The sequence below is a fragment of the Lissotriton vulgaris genome, chromosome 1_1, assembly GCF_964263255.1.
Source record: "Lissotriton vulgaris chromosome 1_1, aLisVul1.2, whole genome shotgun sequence".
Taxonomy (NCBI): domain Eukaryota; kingdom Metazoa; phylum Chordata; class Amphibia; order Caudata; family Salamandridae; genus Lissotriton; species Lissotriton vulgaris.
In genome coordinates, this window is record NC_141685.1 from 437,993,908 (window position 1) to 438,009,494 (window position 15,587).

At 41.6% G+C, this 15,587-nt stretch overlaps 1 protein-coding gene across 1 annotated transcript in view; it reads right to left on the reverse strand.

The window, feature by feature from the left end:
- The window catches only part of C1_1H1orf87 (chromosome 1_1 C1orf87 homolog), a 237,231-nt gene that overhangs the window by 116,431 nt on the left and 105,213 nt on the right, over positions 1-15,587 (reverse strand). Inside the window, exon 9 of the mRNA XM_086936224.1 lies at positions 5,826-5,890. Coding sequence (XP_086792350.1) covers positions 5,826-5,890 — 65 coding nt within the window. The remainder of the gene's footprint in view (positions 1-5,825; positions 5,891-15,587) is intronic.

The window sequence follows — 15,587 nt, forward strand, 5'->3', positions numbered from 1 at the left end:
AAACCATGCAGACACTCATACTGATACTAAAAAAAAATCTAATAACCCATATACACACACATGTAGCTAGCTACTCACCAACCCATGCAGCCACTTATACACAAAGTGAAACACTGATACATATATTTAAATATTTAAACATTACTCGCTAATATATGTATTCACTAAGATACAGTTAATAATCCAGTTAACCAATCAAATTTTTTTTTAAAACATCCATTTAGACACTCATTTAAACATTTATTCTTCCATCGACCTTTACATATACATATATAAAACATAGTTATTTTTCAGAAAGACACACATTCACTGGATGGTGTCATCAGTGATGTCACGAGTGATGTCACTGACCATGTCATGAGTGATGTAATATGTGACGTCATCAGCATTGCATTGCAGGCGCGCAATTTATAGTGAGTCCAACTAACTATAACGTGGGAATTTCAATGGTTTTATGTCAGTAAAATTTCCAGCTAACTATAACTGGTGTGAAACCTATGGTTTTTTCAGTGAATTTATTAGGTTTTTAAAATGCTATTTCCTAACTATAACTGGTGTGAAACCTATGTTTTTTTCAGTGAATATATATATATATATATATATATATATATATATATATATATATATATATATATATATATTCACAGAAAAAACCATAGGTTATAGACCATATATAGTTAGGAATTTGCATTTACAAAACCTTGAAAATTCAATGAAAAAACCATAGGTTATAGACCATATATAGTTAGGGATTAGCATTTAAAAAACCTTATTTTATTTGCACAAAACCATTGAAATTCCATATATAGTTAGTTGCACTAACTATATATCGCGGACCCGCAATCCACTGCTAATGATGTCACATATTACATCATTCATGACATGGTCAGTGACATCACTGATGACATCACTGATGACAACACCCAGTGACTGTATGTTTCTGTAAAGTTAAAATATGTCTTACATATTGAAGAATGAGTGGATGTATAAGTGTCTGGATGAAGGATTTAGTAGGTGCATGACTGACTGTATGAGAGAATGATTAAATGTGTCTCACTGAGTGCATGGGTTAGTGATTAAAGTGTCTTAATTTGGCAATTATTATTTATGTTGTTCTGTAAACTGCTGCATGTTTAAATCAGTAGCTATATCAGAAACTATATGGGTTATTGAATGGTTGCCCAAGTATTTGTATGGGAGACTGAGTATGTGTGTAGGTGGCTGGGAGGTGTATAACTCTGTGCATAGATGTGTGAGCAGTTGATTCCCTAGGTGTATGGGTTCAAAAGTGCATGTAGCAACAGCTGTATGGACAGTTGACTGTGTGCATGAGTATATTGGTGAGTGAATGGATATCTCAGTGCTACATGTCAAAGTAAGTACATATGTAAAACACACTCCATGTGAGAGTTGACATATATAAATAACTGAACATAAGAGCCAGTGAATGTGAGAGTGGCTGTATGAATCATTGTGAACTTGTATCAAGGATTGTATAAGAGAGTAAATATGTGTTAGTATATGTTTGAATAAGTAAGGTGTGTATAACTGTATAGTTGAGGAAATGGAGATGTGATTGATTCTTTGCATGACTGACTAGGTGTGTGAGTAACTCCATGGATGTGTGACAGTCTGTGAGTGCCTGTTTACACTGAGTGTATCTATGGTTATATTAGAGTCTGAAGATGTATTATCACATAAATGATATCATCAGTGATGTAATCAGTAATGTCATTTGAGATGTCATCAGTGATGTCATTTGAGATGTCATCAGTGATGTCATCAGTGATGTCACTGACCATGTCATGAATGATGTAATATGTGACATCATTAGCAGTGGATTGCGGGTCCGCGATATATAGTTAGTGCAACTAACTATATATGGAATTTCAATGGTTTTGTGCAAATAAAATAAGGTTTTTTAAATGCTAATCCCTAACTATATATGGTCTATAACCTATGGTTTTTTCATTGAATTTTCAAGGTTTTGTAAATGCAAATTCCTAACTATATATGGTCTATAACCTATGGTTTTTTCTGTGAATTTCATTGGTTTTTTAAAAGCTAATATTTATAGCTGTAAAATATATTCTTTATTAAGTGACGTATCACGTAGCCCGTGAGACGCCTCATGATGCATCACATAACCGTGACGTATCGTCTGTGCAGCGCAAACCAAACCCAAAACGTAAGCGCGCCAGAACACGCTTAAAGATATATATATATTTTTTTAACCTTAATTAGACAAAATCCACACGTGCACATATCACAAACGTTCAAAAAACACAATATGTCGGACTCCCGTTACGCTGCCGGTTAACTGCCCGGTTAACGTACCAGGAAGCACCTTTACCGCGAAAAATCGCAATTTTTTTTTTCTTTTGCCCCGCAGGGAACTTTAATAGCCCCCTCATCAATCCTAGGGGTTCAGGAGGGGTCTGCCTTACCCCTTTCATTCATTTACACCTTTTTTTTTTCCACCTCTTGTCTCTCGATCCCACAGAGAGACAAGATGGCGGCCGCTCCAGACTGTTTACAATGATAACAGCCAATCAGCTTCTCCTCAGACTCCCGTTACACTGCCGGTTAGCTTCCCGGTTAGCTGCCCGGTTAGCTGCCCGGTTCGCGTACCAAGAAGCGTCTCTACGGCGAAAAAAATCGGATTTTTTTTTTTTTTTGGCCCCGCGTGGCTTTATAATATCCCCCTCATCAATCCTAGGGGGTCAGAAGGGGTCTACCTTGCCCTCTTTCCTTCATTTCCCCCTTTGTTTTGGCCTCCTCTTGTCTCTCGATCCTACCGAGAGACAAGATGGCGGCCGCTCCGGACTGTTTACAATGTTGACAGCCAATCAGCTACTCCTCAGACTCCCGTTACACTGCTGGTTAGCTTCCCGGTTAGCTGCCCGGTTAGCTGCCCGGTTCGCGTACCAAGACGCGTCTCTACGGCGAAAAAATCGGATTTTTTTTTTTTTTTTTGGGCCCCGCGTGGCTCTATAATATCCCCCTCATCAATCCTAGGGGGTCAGAAGGGGTCTACCTTGCCCCCTTTCCTTCATTTCCCCGTTTGTTTTGGCCTCCTCTTGTCTCTCGATCCTACCGAGAGACAAGATGGCGGCCGCTCCGGACTGTTTAGAATGTTGACAGACACCGGAGAGCCAATCAGCTTCGCTTCGCAAAGTTCCGATACGCGAAAAGTTCGCGAACCGGAGCGCTACCCGGAGCGCTGTTACAGATATATATCTTGTTTTAAACGTTAATTTCTCAAAATCCACTGAAGCACATATATTGAGACCTAGCAAAGGCACATCGGGCTAACAGTCCCTACAATTTTGCCAAGTTTCGTGGAAATCCATTCAGCCATTCGGGCTAAAAGTGAGGCCAACCGCCCTATGGAAATTAACATGGGAAAAACGCGTTTTGGGACCCCCCTTTTTTCTCGGCCCCCCCTTGACGAACCCCCCCCAAATTTTCAGGGGCTGCTCAGAAACAAAATGTGCCATTTTCCTGAAAATTTCAGCCAATTCCGTCGACAAACGCCAAAGTTATTAGACATAGAATTTTCAAAAGTTCCATAGAGAAAAAATCCTAACTATATATACCTACTGGCGACCGCCAGTAGGTAATATATATATATATATATATATATATATATATATATATATATACACACACGTATGTATATCTATATCTATATAAATGTATAAACCACAGGTGTTGTCATGTTTAGGTCAGACCTGTTTTTTTTCTAAATAACTTCACCAAATCTATAAAAAACTTTGCAAAAAGGTTCATGTAAATTGGGATCACCATGGCACGTTTCACAGAAATACATTAAGGTGGTGGCAACAGCAAAACACAGGGGGCCAAAAAGTGACATATCCCATTTTAACTTCCAGAGGATCCCTTGGTCTTTGTTACAGAAAAAAGATCTGAATGAATTACCCCAAACCTGGCATGAAAGTAGAAAATTACACAAAGAAGTACCTTTGGTGTAAATCCGTTGAATGTTTTTTGAGAAATTAGCATTAGAAAAGTCTGCAGGTATTCCACAAATGTGTGTTCAAACATCGTCTTTGGACTAACATTTTTAAAATTAATCAAACCGGAATGGATGAATGAGTTTTTTTTACCATTGCCCATTTCTGTTTTCCAACCCAAGTTTGGGATCTGATGATCTTACTAGACCACACATAGATGTGAGGAGGATTTCAGCTTTTGTGTGTTTACAGAATTACTGTTCCCAGATTGTGGGCTGAAATTGTAAAATAAAAACATTTTAAATAAAGTAAACACATGCACAGTTCATTACATTTGATACTTACGCATTCTATGGTTGACATTGATGGTTACGGGGTGCATTTATTTCAAACTTAACAATTTTAGTCATTCAGAACTTTGCAAACCTGGAACAGGAAGCCTCTAAAACGAAAGTCACACCTTAAAATGTCATCAACAGAGCTTTCTGTATTAGGCGCACCGGTTTCTGGGCCTCAAAGTCAAAAAGCTTTCATGAAACAAGAGAATACATATCCTTCCACTTCAAAAAATAGTTCCTAATTGAGGGGAAAAGACACTGCCTTTGTGGATTGGTATCAATCTAAATCTCATTGACAGGTACCAGAACACCATCAATGGTGTTGGTTGGGAGGAGGAATCTGAGGCAGAATAGATGATTGCAGGCCCAGCATCTCTGTATGCAAGAATAATACTGCTAGCTAACACCGGTCAACTCAGATGAGCAAACGAACTGCTTTGGAAAAGCCTATGTTCCTATCTCCAGCTAAAACGGGAAGAATCTTCTTCTGTTTGGTGCCCATCTTATAGACCAAGCTCTTGGCTCACATCTGGAACCTTCTTGGCAAGAAGCTGAAGTCCATTCTGCATGGATTATACTGTTAATTGCAGTTGGTCCCAACTTCAGACTTGGCCCTGGCACTCTAGAGTCAATTGATGAGCCAATTAATTAGTCAGTGCATAAACAGTAGGGGTGGGCAAAATATTCCGTTCCGCCAGCAGAATTGGTTGAATTTTGGCTACTCCACATTACTCCTGTAACGTGGAGCTTTGGTCAAATTCCGCCAATCGTGGAATCTTTTCTTGCTTGTGCACCAAAATGGTAAATTTGCAAGCATGAGCGAGATTTGGTGCGCCCTAGTGTGATTTTCGGTCACTAGAACGACATCTGGCAAGATTCTTCCAACACGGGTGGTTGCGACCGTTTGCGATCAGAAACTGATGCTCGAGTAGAAAAAAACAGTTTAGGTAGCTGTGTCCTCTGGTGCGCCGCATGGTGCAGTTTGCGCTGATTTTTCAGCATGGAACATTCTTCCGCCGCTAAATCACAGAGCGAGCAGCGTGCAATGCCTATTTCCGCCCGCTGGTAACTCTGTTGAATTCTGTGACTTACGCCCACACCTAAACAACATTATATTGAAGCACAAAACTATGTAATAGAAATAAAGCAGGGATCCACAGAAAATCAAAATAAAAAGGCCATTTAAAGAATAAGTGCTAATAAAATTATTTATTTGCTTGTCATAAATCAGAAGCCATCCCTGCAAATACATTCAGCAATCATTGTCTGCATAGTGATACTTCAATATTTCATATGTTTTCTTTCTATGTTCAGAATGTACCCTTTTGGAAAATGTATCTAAAATTCATATTTCTATGAATACATTCAATTCTTTCAGAATTATAAAACATTTTCACTAATTTAATTTGGTATCATTGTCTGCTGAATAATGATAATTCATCTGTGTCCTTTTGAAAAAGGTAATGCAGTGTCTTATATTTTGTATATCAGTAATCACATCATCACATACCTTTAGTCAACTGAAGATTAGCATCTGAGTGAGCTTTGTGTAGTAGTTCAACAAACGTCTGCCATCTGTACGAGAAAAGTACAGTAAATTTGTATTTGTTTTCAAAGTGACTGTTGCAAACTGACATTTTATGTCATTTGGACTGGGTATATGCATTATAGGGTGTCATTTAAACTGCTCAACTGTACGTACACATTTTTCCTATTGCAGGGACTTCTTCTCATCCTCTACATTCTTCAGCAGCGTCAAACCCTTGTAAAGAATCTTAATTAGGGCACATGCTCACAAATGCAATATTTTGCAGTGGCATGTCTTTTATATCAAACATCATTTAGTCCTCACTGGAAATTTTTCACCATATTAAGATTTAAAGTATTCAATTCATTTTTAAGTCAGCAAGGTTGCCTTCTTATATCTCGGACAGAAATATCTTATTTGAGCAGCTTACAGTGAATGCACGAGACAATGATACAAAATTGACACCACAAGTCACCACACCATGAGAAAAATACGGTCATGTTTCCCTAGGGTGCACAAATTTAGCAGAAGGGCATGTCTTATGTGTACTAATCTGAGCTCAGAGATAACACACTGCAAACTGAATGCAGAGAGTGTATAGCTTCTTACCCTGCTGTACATTTCGTAACAGCAGCAGAGTTGTTTGACAATGACTTGGAGATCCTCCCTGTAGAGCCTGGGTTATCCTGCAAATCTGTACTATGGGACTCAATATTACCTGATGGTGCTGTGCCTAAGCACCTATGTGATGTGCCTTTGTAGCTTGCCGCTGTCTTCTTCACACTTCTATAAGGCTATATTAGAACATTGGAATGTTGAGAGCTCTATTGAAGACATTGGAGTAGCTCCGGGCTTATACTAGCTGGTATAAGTCTTTTGCTCCAACATTCCAATGTTTGTCTTTATGTTTCTCCCTTTTTAATTTAGAACACTCTACCCTTAGTGGGTGGAATGTTCTAATGGCCTCATAGCCCTTACCGTTGTTAAAGGCCCTCTACTTCGTTATAGGCCCTTGCCTGCAGCTTGGAAAGGTAACTCAGGTTCAGGGCCTTTAACAACTTGTATGTTTCTTGGCAGCGGGCTATAAGGCTATAATCCTTCTCAACTGTACTTCCGCTTCTCACCTTTCCCAAACAGTAGCAGTGAAATCATTCTCGGCTCTCGAAGGGTTGCTTATCCCCACACTTTATATTCTCTGTCTTGCCTCCTCCTGCTGGTTCACCATGAGCTTGTCTTGTGCCACCACAAACTGCGATAGGAGACACTTCAATCATATAAGTGACATAGATCTCTTTGATTCCTTCGTCCAACTTTACAAACATGGTCAGTCTTTCTCAAACTGGTTGCAAGGTGAAAGGGGGCATTTTTAATGAGCTCTAGTTTAAAAAAAATGTGGGGGTAATTCTTCTCTAAAGGGCATTAAAATAGAATGACTAGTAATATAAAATTCCTAGTTCTGTGTTGGCTCAGTTGAGTCCAGCTACTTCTCATCCTGTCCATGATCATGGTAAACTAAGATTGAACTTTCAGTACTTGTATGTGAGAGTTTTTCAGTGTTATACACAAATGGGCATCACCTTTGTACAACTGCAATCCCATATTTCATGATCATACATTTGATAAGTCTTCAAATAACAGCAGTATGAACTTCCAATTTACAGATAGTCAAGCACGTTTATTTAGCTAGGCATGATAACAGCCACTCTGATCTTGATAGTGAAAGAAAAATGACAATCAGTTTCACCCTCAATACTAGTGAAATATATTTCTTGAAATGTGTCACTTTTGTTTTGTGGCTTTATATTTAGAGTATCAAAAAATGAGACCTATCGAGGAAAATTATCAACTGACTTTGCTCGACTTGAAATGTTTTCGTCGCTGAAAAACACATATGGCTTCATCAGCACATATTTACATAGAATATATTACATGAAGTATTGCCACCTTACTCCACATAACCACACTGGATCATTTACTCAAGTTAATCTTTACTATCTTTATAATCTCAAAATCAATATATTACTCGCTCATAAAGTAATATTCAAAGTTTATAACAATTCTCCTATTCGCATGTAACGGGTGAGCCTGTTATAATTAGCCCCAAAACCAAGGGCAATGGATTAGCACGATGGTAAAATGAACAGGAGATACTGCTCACTTCCTGAACACACTAGTGCACACTCTCAACATTACACTCTCAGCCAGCCAAAAGCATTATACGTGGTGTCAGAATCCCTTTGAATCCAACCGCACAAACTAGGAAGTCTTCCTTCTGAACAAACTGGACTTTACTAGAGGCATCAGTCCCGGGAACAGGCACATTTCCCATTCACAGACAAAAGGAAAAAAAGAAAAAGAAACAAATTCTTATCTCACACATAGGACAGCCCTCCAACAATTTTCCTCGCAGTAGGTTTTTTCCATCCTAAACTGTTATGTATACCATAATGCCATCCTTTCCTAATAGGATTTTAGAAAACTTGAATTGTTTTGTTCACTTTTATTATTAAGTGTGGGACAATTTGTGACAATAATAATTTCAGAGCAAAGCAGAGGCATATTCAGAGGCTCTTTTCAGTGGCGAACATGAAATGAAAACAATAAGAGCACCTCTCTCACCAGATAAAATAACAAAAATATAACACATTGCTAATCACTTTGCATTCAATAATGCTGGAATGCAAGACCAACCCGGTTCCCACAGTTTCACACAACCCGGATTTTTTCATTTTGTACAGGATGTTTAAGCTCATAAAGGGGAGTTGTCACAACTAGGATTACACAGGAAACGTGGGTACACAACAACAGAAAAAAGTAAAAATGCACCTACTGAGGATCATGACCCTTTAAAAAGAACTGTGTAATTACGGCCCCGGATAATTTGGTACTTTTTTGGATACATTTTTTTCCATTCTCTCACATGTGGACGCATGGTGCAAAATCAGAGGTGCATCTGAGCATGGTTATGAGGTAGGAACACAAAGGGAAGAGATGCATGCCAAAAGAAACATAGGCACTCTCTTTGAACAGTCAGCAGTATGTGTTATACAAGACTTTAATGTACAGTACCACAAAAATCATGACAACTACAACGAGAGATTCAAATTGATATCTAGGTCACATAATGGTTAGAATAATTTGGCAGAACGTTTTGGAGACCTGATGGAAATGACCACATTTGAAATGGCATTCTCCTGATGTTTTTGCCTTCACTATCCTATTTTTGCTGGTCCCATTTTTTTGGGTCTACGGAATCTGTGCCCTTTAATCCTGCTAAACAGTGGTAAGTGTTTGTGCTTCCATTTTAAACAAGGTAAAATTGGCATAAAGGCAATTGGCACACTCAATCTACTTTTTAGTCCCTAGTATATGATACTATTTGTACCTAGGCCTGTAAATTAAATGCTACAAGTGGGATGCAGCACGCACGGTGCCACTCTCTAAAGTAAAACTGTAAAAAAATGTCTCAGGCCTGCCATTACGACCTGGCAAGATAAACTTTTTACCAGGCCTAAAATGTCCTTTTTAATACTTATTAGTCAACCTAAGCATGGCATTAAATGCTCATAGGTCGTGCATGGTATTTGAAACGCAGGACATGTGTACTTAAGATTCACATCATCGCAGTGAAAAACCTCCAAATTTGTTTTTCACTGCAGAAAGGCTGGATCTCCCATAGAAAAGCATAGGTTACATTATAACACCTTATAATGCATAACTGCAGTTTGGGAACAATTGGAGAAATACTTCTTCTACCTATTTTAATTGTAATTTAAAGTCCTCTTTGTTCATGGAGTGGGATTGTAAATTACGGTTTTGAAAATTCCTCTTTTAGAAAGTTGGTATTTTCCTGTCTAAGTCAAAGGTGCCTTTCTGCTAATGTCCAGGGTCATTTCACTGTTAAAGGCTCTCCTGTGGTATGATGTATATACCTCCCAGACACTGGACAAAGAGTCCTGCATGTGTAGAAGAGAGCTCCTCTCCTAAGCAGGATGGTCTTGGGAAACGGTGGAGGGTGCACCCAACCCTTTCCTGCGCTTCAAATGTTAACTTGAAGGCTGTACCCAGTCCCTTACTGCCTTCAGAAGATGCCTACCTTGGTGTTGGCAAATCCAGCTCAAACCAGGGACTACCTGTCCTTTGTTTCACCAGACAGACTGGAGTCAAGCTCAGGGGAAGGAGAAGAACTAATCAGAACCCGTTTTAGAGTTAGACAAAGCAGTGCTCCCCACCCACAGGCTGGCACTGTGCATCAAAGTGGCATCCTCAGGTCCTGAAATTGGAATTCTCTGGACCTGTGTAGATTCAGAAGAAGGACAGCCCTGCTGTCTAAAACCTGAAGGAAGACTTGGCCTGCTTGCCTTGAACCCAGGTCCCAAGGGTTAGTTGGCTGATTGCCTGTGTGAACTGTGGGGATACAACAAGTTTTCAGAGGCCTTTAAGCTTTCCTGTTGTCCAGACCCAACTGGACCTGATCTGGTCCTCTCTGCTGGTCTCTATGAGAGTAAGTCTTGACTTCCAGGTGTTGGTCTCATGGTTCTGGACCCGTGGCTGATGTCAAAGTGCACTTCTCCTAGCCTAACTTAAAGCTTCACCAGACTCGATGTCAAGCGATGCTGTAGAAATGCTGAGTAGCACCCAGATGATGGCCTTATCGATTTCGATTGGGAATAGCATGCAATCAATGGCTTCACCGACTTAGATGTCAAGCAGCACCAGATCGATGGCCTCACCCACTTGTACACCGAGTGGCACCCGATCAACAGCTTCACCGACTTCGATGTCGAGTGGCACCCAATCGATGGCTTCACCAACTCTGATGTTGAGTAGCTCCCATCAAAGGCTTCGCCGACTTTGACACCGAGCTGCACCTGATTGTCAGCTTCCACGTTGTTGCTGAGCCCCCTTTTCTGGATCCAACTGGTCATCTAACTCCATCAAAGACTTTCAACCCCATATCAACTTTGAAGTAAGAAGGCAAAACCTTCTGTGGGATGATCCTGGTATTTGTATTATACCCGTGCTCCACTGCAGTTGGACTAAACTTGTGACTTTTACCCGGTCTAGTGCGACCAGATAATTGCAGTTGGCGCCTTGTTCTATTTTTCACAACTTTTACCTAAAATTTTAAAACTCATAACTCCGGTTAACTGATTGGACTTTTGTCCTTTTGGTGTCTGTCTATTTATTATTAATTATTTAATTGTCTAAAATTGCTTTGGGGTTGTTCTTGGTTTGTGTTTTTACTTTATTACTGTTTGAGCACTGCATAGTTTACACATCACCTCTGTGTTAAGCCTAACTGCTTTTGTACTAAGCCACCAAAGGGTTAAGCATTAGTTAATTTAGTGACGTTTATGTTTCATTCGGACAAAGATTGTGATTGTTATTTGAGGTGGGTTTTCATCTCTCTCAACTATTAAACCAATTTCTTACAGTACCTTTTTTTATAATTAGAAAGGTTATGTGTATTTTTTAATGCTGTATTATGACATAGCATCCTTGGTGAAACAACATATTACACAATTGCTTTTAGAATTTTGTTTGCTTTATTTTCAAGTTATTTCTTTCTGTTTAACAAGACTTTGTCAAAGATTATCATCACTGACGAGGTCTTGTTTCCATGTGGTCAGTGCCCTATTCTCTTTTAAGGTTTCGCCTGCTTAGGCTGCGCATGTGCAGTCTCGCTGGCGAGATCTTATGACTTTGATAAGCTTGCACTAACGGGCTTTAAGCCCCGCCCCTCTTTCCCATTGGCTTGCGTCACCGTTTATGCTAAAGGGTGGCCAGCCATTGGGAAAGAGCTTGCGGTGACATACAGTTTTCTCTTTTTTGTCCATCCCACTTGGACAGACTGCCCTGACTTCCTTCTGCTGCAAAAGGTTTGTTATCTTTATGGGGGGGGGGGGGCAAACACATGGCCCATAAAGATAATAAAATCCTTTTGCAGCTGAAGGAAAGCAGGCAGAGGCCGTACAAGTGGAACAGCAGAAAACAATGGCCAGGCGCGGCCATTGCCGTCTCGATGGTTCTCCACGGGGGTTTATTGCTGTCGCAATGGTTCTCCACGGGGGTTTGGAACGGCTCCCGGAGTGTGCATCCACGCTTTGTGGGATCTGGTCTTCTCCGATCTTGCCTGCATCGGCCGGGTCCGGAGTGGACAGTGTTGACCTGCGGGGGTCTTGGCAGGGTGGGGGTAGTGTGGGCTAGGGCTGCCGTCAACCCATGATGCCATCTGGACCTACAGGACGGATCCGGTTCCACCCCCCTCCCCAAGTGTGCATGGCGGCCAGTGCCCGCCGAAGCCGGACTGCCGTTACCTAGCGTTTTTCAGTTCCCCAGTCCGGAGTCCTGCGCTCAGGCGAGCTTTATGGAAGCTTAGTCTGCAGACGCTCCCCCAACGGTATGGTATGCAGGGCTATCTATGACAGTGGAGTACGGCCTTTGGGGCAGGCGGGGCTGCAGTATTACCCGGTGCGCTTTGTGCCAACTATCCCGCCGTCGCGGAATTAAGCTTTCACCTTGGTAGCTCTGAAACATGGGGAAGGTTGGACTACCAAGGAATGCTGAGGCAATCACCCCAATAGAAAGTACAGGTCGTGCCTCACATTCAACAGTACGGGCCTTATTCCTCTAATGGATCATTCTGCGCCCCGCGCATGGTAAGGATCGGCAGCGGTGGTTATCAGCCATGAGGTTGAGTCTCCGCAGTCATTGTTATATGAGGCCGTCAATTTGACCCCAAGCTCACCCCTTAGTGCCTCCCCAGCGCTGCAGACAGGATCGCTATCACACAGCTTTACTGCGTACAAACCCTGGGGGCAGAGTCAGTACACCGTCTCCCCTGCTTGTGCTCGGACCTCGCATCAGGACTTACAGAAGTCTTAGCTTCAATGACTTGGGCGAACTGCGTCTTGTAGTCTCCTTCCCTGTGCCGCAGACGGGATCGCAACCACACAGTTTTATGGCGTGCAAACCCTGTTTATGCACCTTTCTGTGCTGGGCATTGAGGTGTAGATCTGAGAGTATTGTGCTGGCCTGTGAACGAGGGGCTTAGAGAAGGGCCCAGGAAGTCCCCAATATTAGTATGTATGTGAAGGCTAACTCGATGTTAGGCAGTATTACAGAACTCTCCCCACGCTCCTAAGCACTGCAATTTGCCACTCTCCCATTGATCAATGTTGTTTCTGAATTTTCGGAAGGTTAATGGGCTAAGGGTGCCCTGGCTGGATTGGCCTCGTTAATCACTAGTGCAGACCATCCGTCAGTTCAGCTCACTGAGCCATCAGGCAGCAGGCCTTGCACTGCTCTACTGTGCTCTTCATATCGCTCCATCTCTCTGCCCTTCGCACGGATGTATGATGATATATCGTGCACACTGTGATCGCGTGCTTTTACCCCACGTCTATTACCTCACACAGACCATTACATCGTCTACGATAACATCAATATCTGTTGCAACGCGATTGCGTTGCTTTCTATTGGCCAGAACATTACTCTGCAGAACATGAAGTCGCAGGCCAAAACAACGCGGTTTGTATATGTCCTACAACAGTGTTTGGTATCTGCTGTGTGAACCCGCCTCTAACCCCAGGCCCCCACTGCCCCCCTGACCCCCCTGACGCTAATTCTTCTATTTTTATTTTGTGTTATTTTTTTTTTTTGGTGTGTAAATTCATTCTGTAAATGTATTACTAGAAATGCCTGTATTTTTAAAAGGCTTACCTTGCCATGTTTTAAACACGTATTGTGGGGGGACAAAAGGAGTCGCCCACCCTGCCTCCATCCATTTCGCAGTGTTTTGTCCAGCTGGCCAGACATGAGTGCAACGTTCCTGCGCACCGACCTCTGGCATTTCAAGTAAGTTAAATTAAGTAATTGCTGCGTCTCAAACCCGCTCTTTGCAGTTGTTGTCCATAAACGAATTTAGTTTATCTCTCCTCCAGGACGTGGCATTCAGTGGCATAGTGCTTCAAAATTGGGAACTTGGTCGCTTTTGGACTTGCAGTGTACGCGATGTTTCCCTACAAATAGGTACGTGATTTTAATGTGTACGTTTCTTTTGCAGCCAATTACATCGCTAGCAATGAATGCACGTGGGATATGTAACAAGTAACACCAAGGCAACCAAAAGCCCAATAAGTCCATGCTATTAAATGTAATAGTTCCTGGGTCTCCTAGTAATTACATCTTTTTTTATCAAATAAATCCCAAACAAAACCTTTGAACGTACGACAGAGCACGCAGCACAGCGAACCCGCGATTAATAGCGATTTTTCTTGCTCAATGCATAATTCATACCCTCTGCCTGCAAAGTGTGTAAAATGAGAATTTCACCCCGCAGCATGTGCCATGCAGCTGCAGGGGAAAGGAAATAATCTGCATCATTCATCTATTAATTATGCAGAAAAGGTCCCCATTTATACTATTATGCACTGTTTGCGTGAAACTGTGTGTCACTTACAGAGTGACGTGTCTTTATTACACAACAAAATGTGCACGTTCTGTTCTTGTAGGCTAGGAAAGAATATGGCAAGTACCATTAACGTCTAAAGTTTCTAATTCTGTGATGGCATTTTCCTGTGCTGTTTGTTCTGAGGATGAAATTTGTTTCGAGTCGAAATATCGATTAAAATACAACACAGTTTGTGTACAAAGGACTGATTGGACACAGGTTAGATAATGTATATGTTTTGTGTTTTAGTGTGTTTTTTACATATTCACTCAGATAGCGTTGTTCATGTTCAGCACTTGCTCATAACACCGTTCTATTTTATTTATCTAGCCACCTCTTATATGTGAATTTAATTACTAAAACGAAGTGCATCTAAACGTATTTGCGGTAGCCCTTATTGCTCTTATTTTTCACAAAAAAATTATATGATTTTTTTTTAATAATTCTTTCAGATGGAAGTTTGTTTTGTTTGCTAATAAAATACCCTTGTTCCCTTGTTGTATTCCTGAGTCACCCCATTTTCATCGTACATTCATAGCTGGCAGCATCTGATTTTAAAGGGAGGCAAAGCTTTCAAGGAGGAGCTGGCTTCTGCAGTAACTTTTGCTTTGTGTTTTTTTTTTGTTTTTCCTCTTAACCGCAAACACAGTCTTGAAGTTTGATATGTGAGTAGGTCTGGTTAAAAGGTAACTGCAGCTACAACATTTATTGCAACCTTCCAATGGACGATTCTAGATACTATGTTCTTTTTTGAATAGGACCAGTTTACTTAAAACAATCTTGAGATGTTTTAATGGTGCTTTGCATAGCCATATATACTATTGTAACTGCATTAGGCATGTGTTAATGGATGGATGGGTGGATGGATGGGTGGGTGGGTGGGTGGATGGGTGGATGGATGGGTGGGTGGGTGGGTGGATGGATGGATGGATGGATGGGTGGTGTAATGATGTTGATGCAAAGTGCCCAGTGACCCAACTGGTCAGGCACTAGGACCGGCCCGAGTGAGGGACGAGGGCGGGCGGAAAGGGAGGAGCAGGGGACCAAGTGGGCAGGAAAGGGCGGTTAGCTGTTGGGATTGGAAGAAGGAGGATGATTTATAAAGAAGGTCCATGACCCTACCACACTGTGTCCGCCTGAGTTATTGGGGCTGGACACTACAACTGGCGACGAGGGTGGAAGAAACCCCAAGCGTGTGGACAGCCACAGCAGCAACCGGCGACCGACTGGCCCGGAGCTCGCCCCATGTCTGGAGGCTCGAGCGCGCTGCGAAAAACGCCCACCGAGTG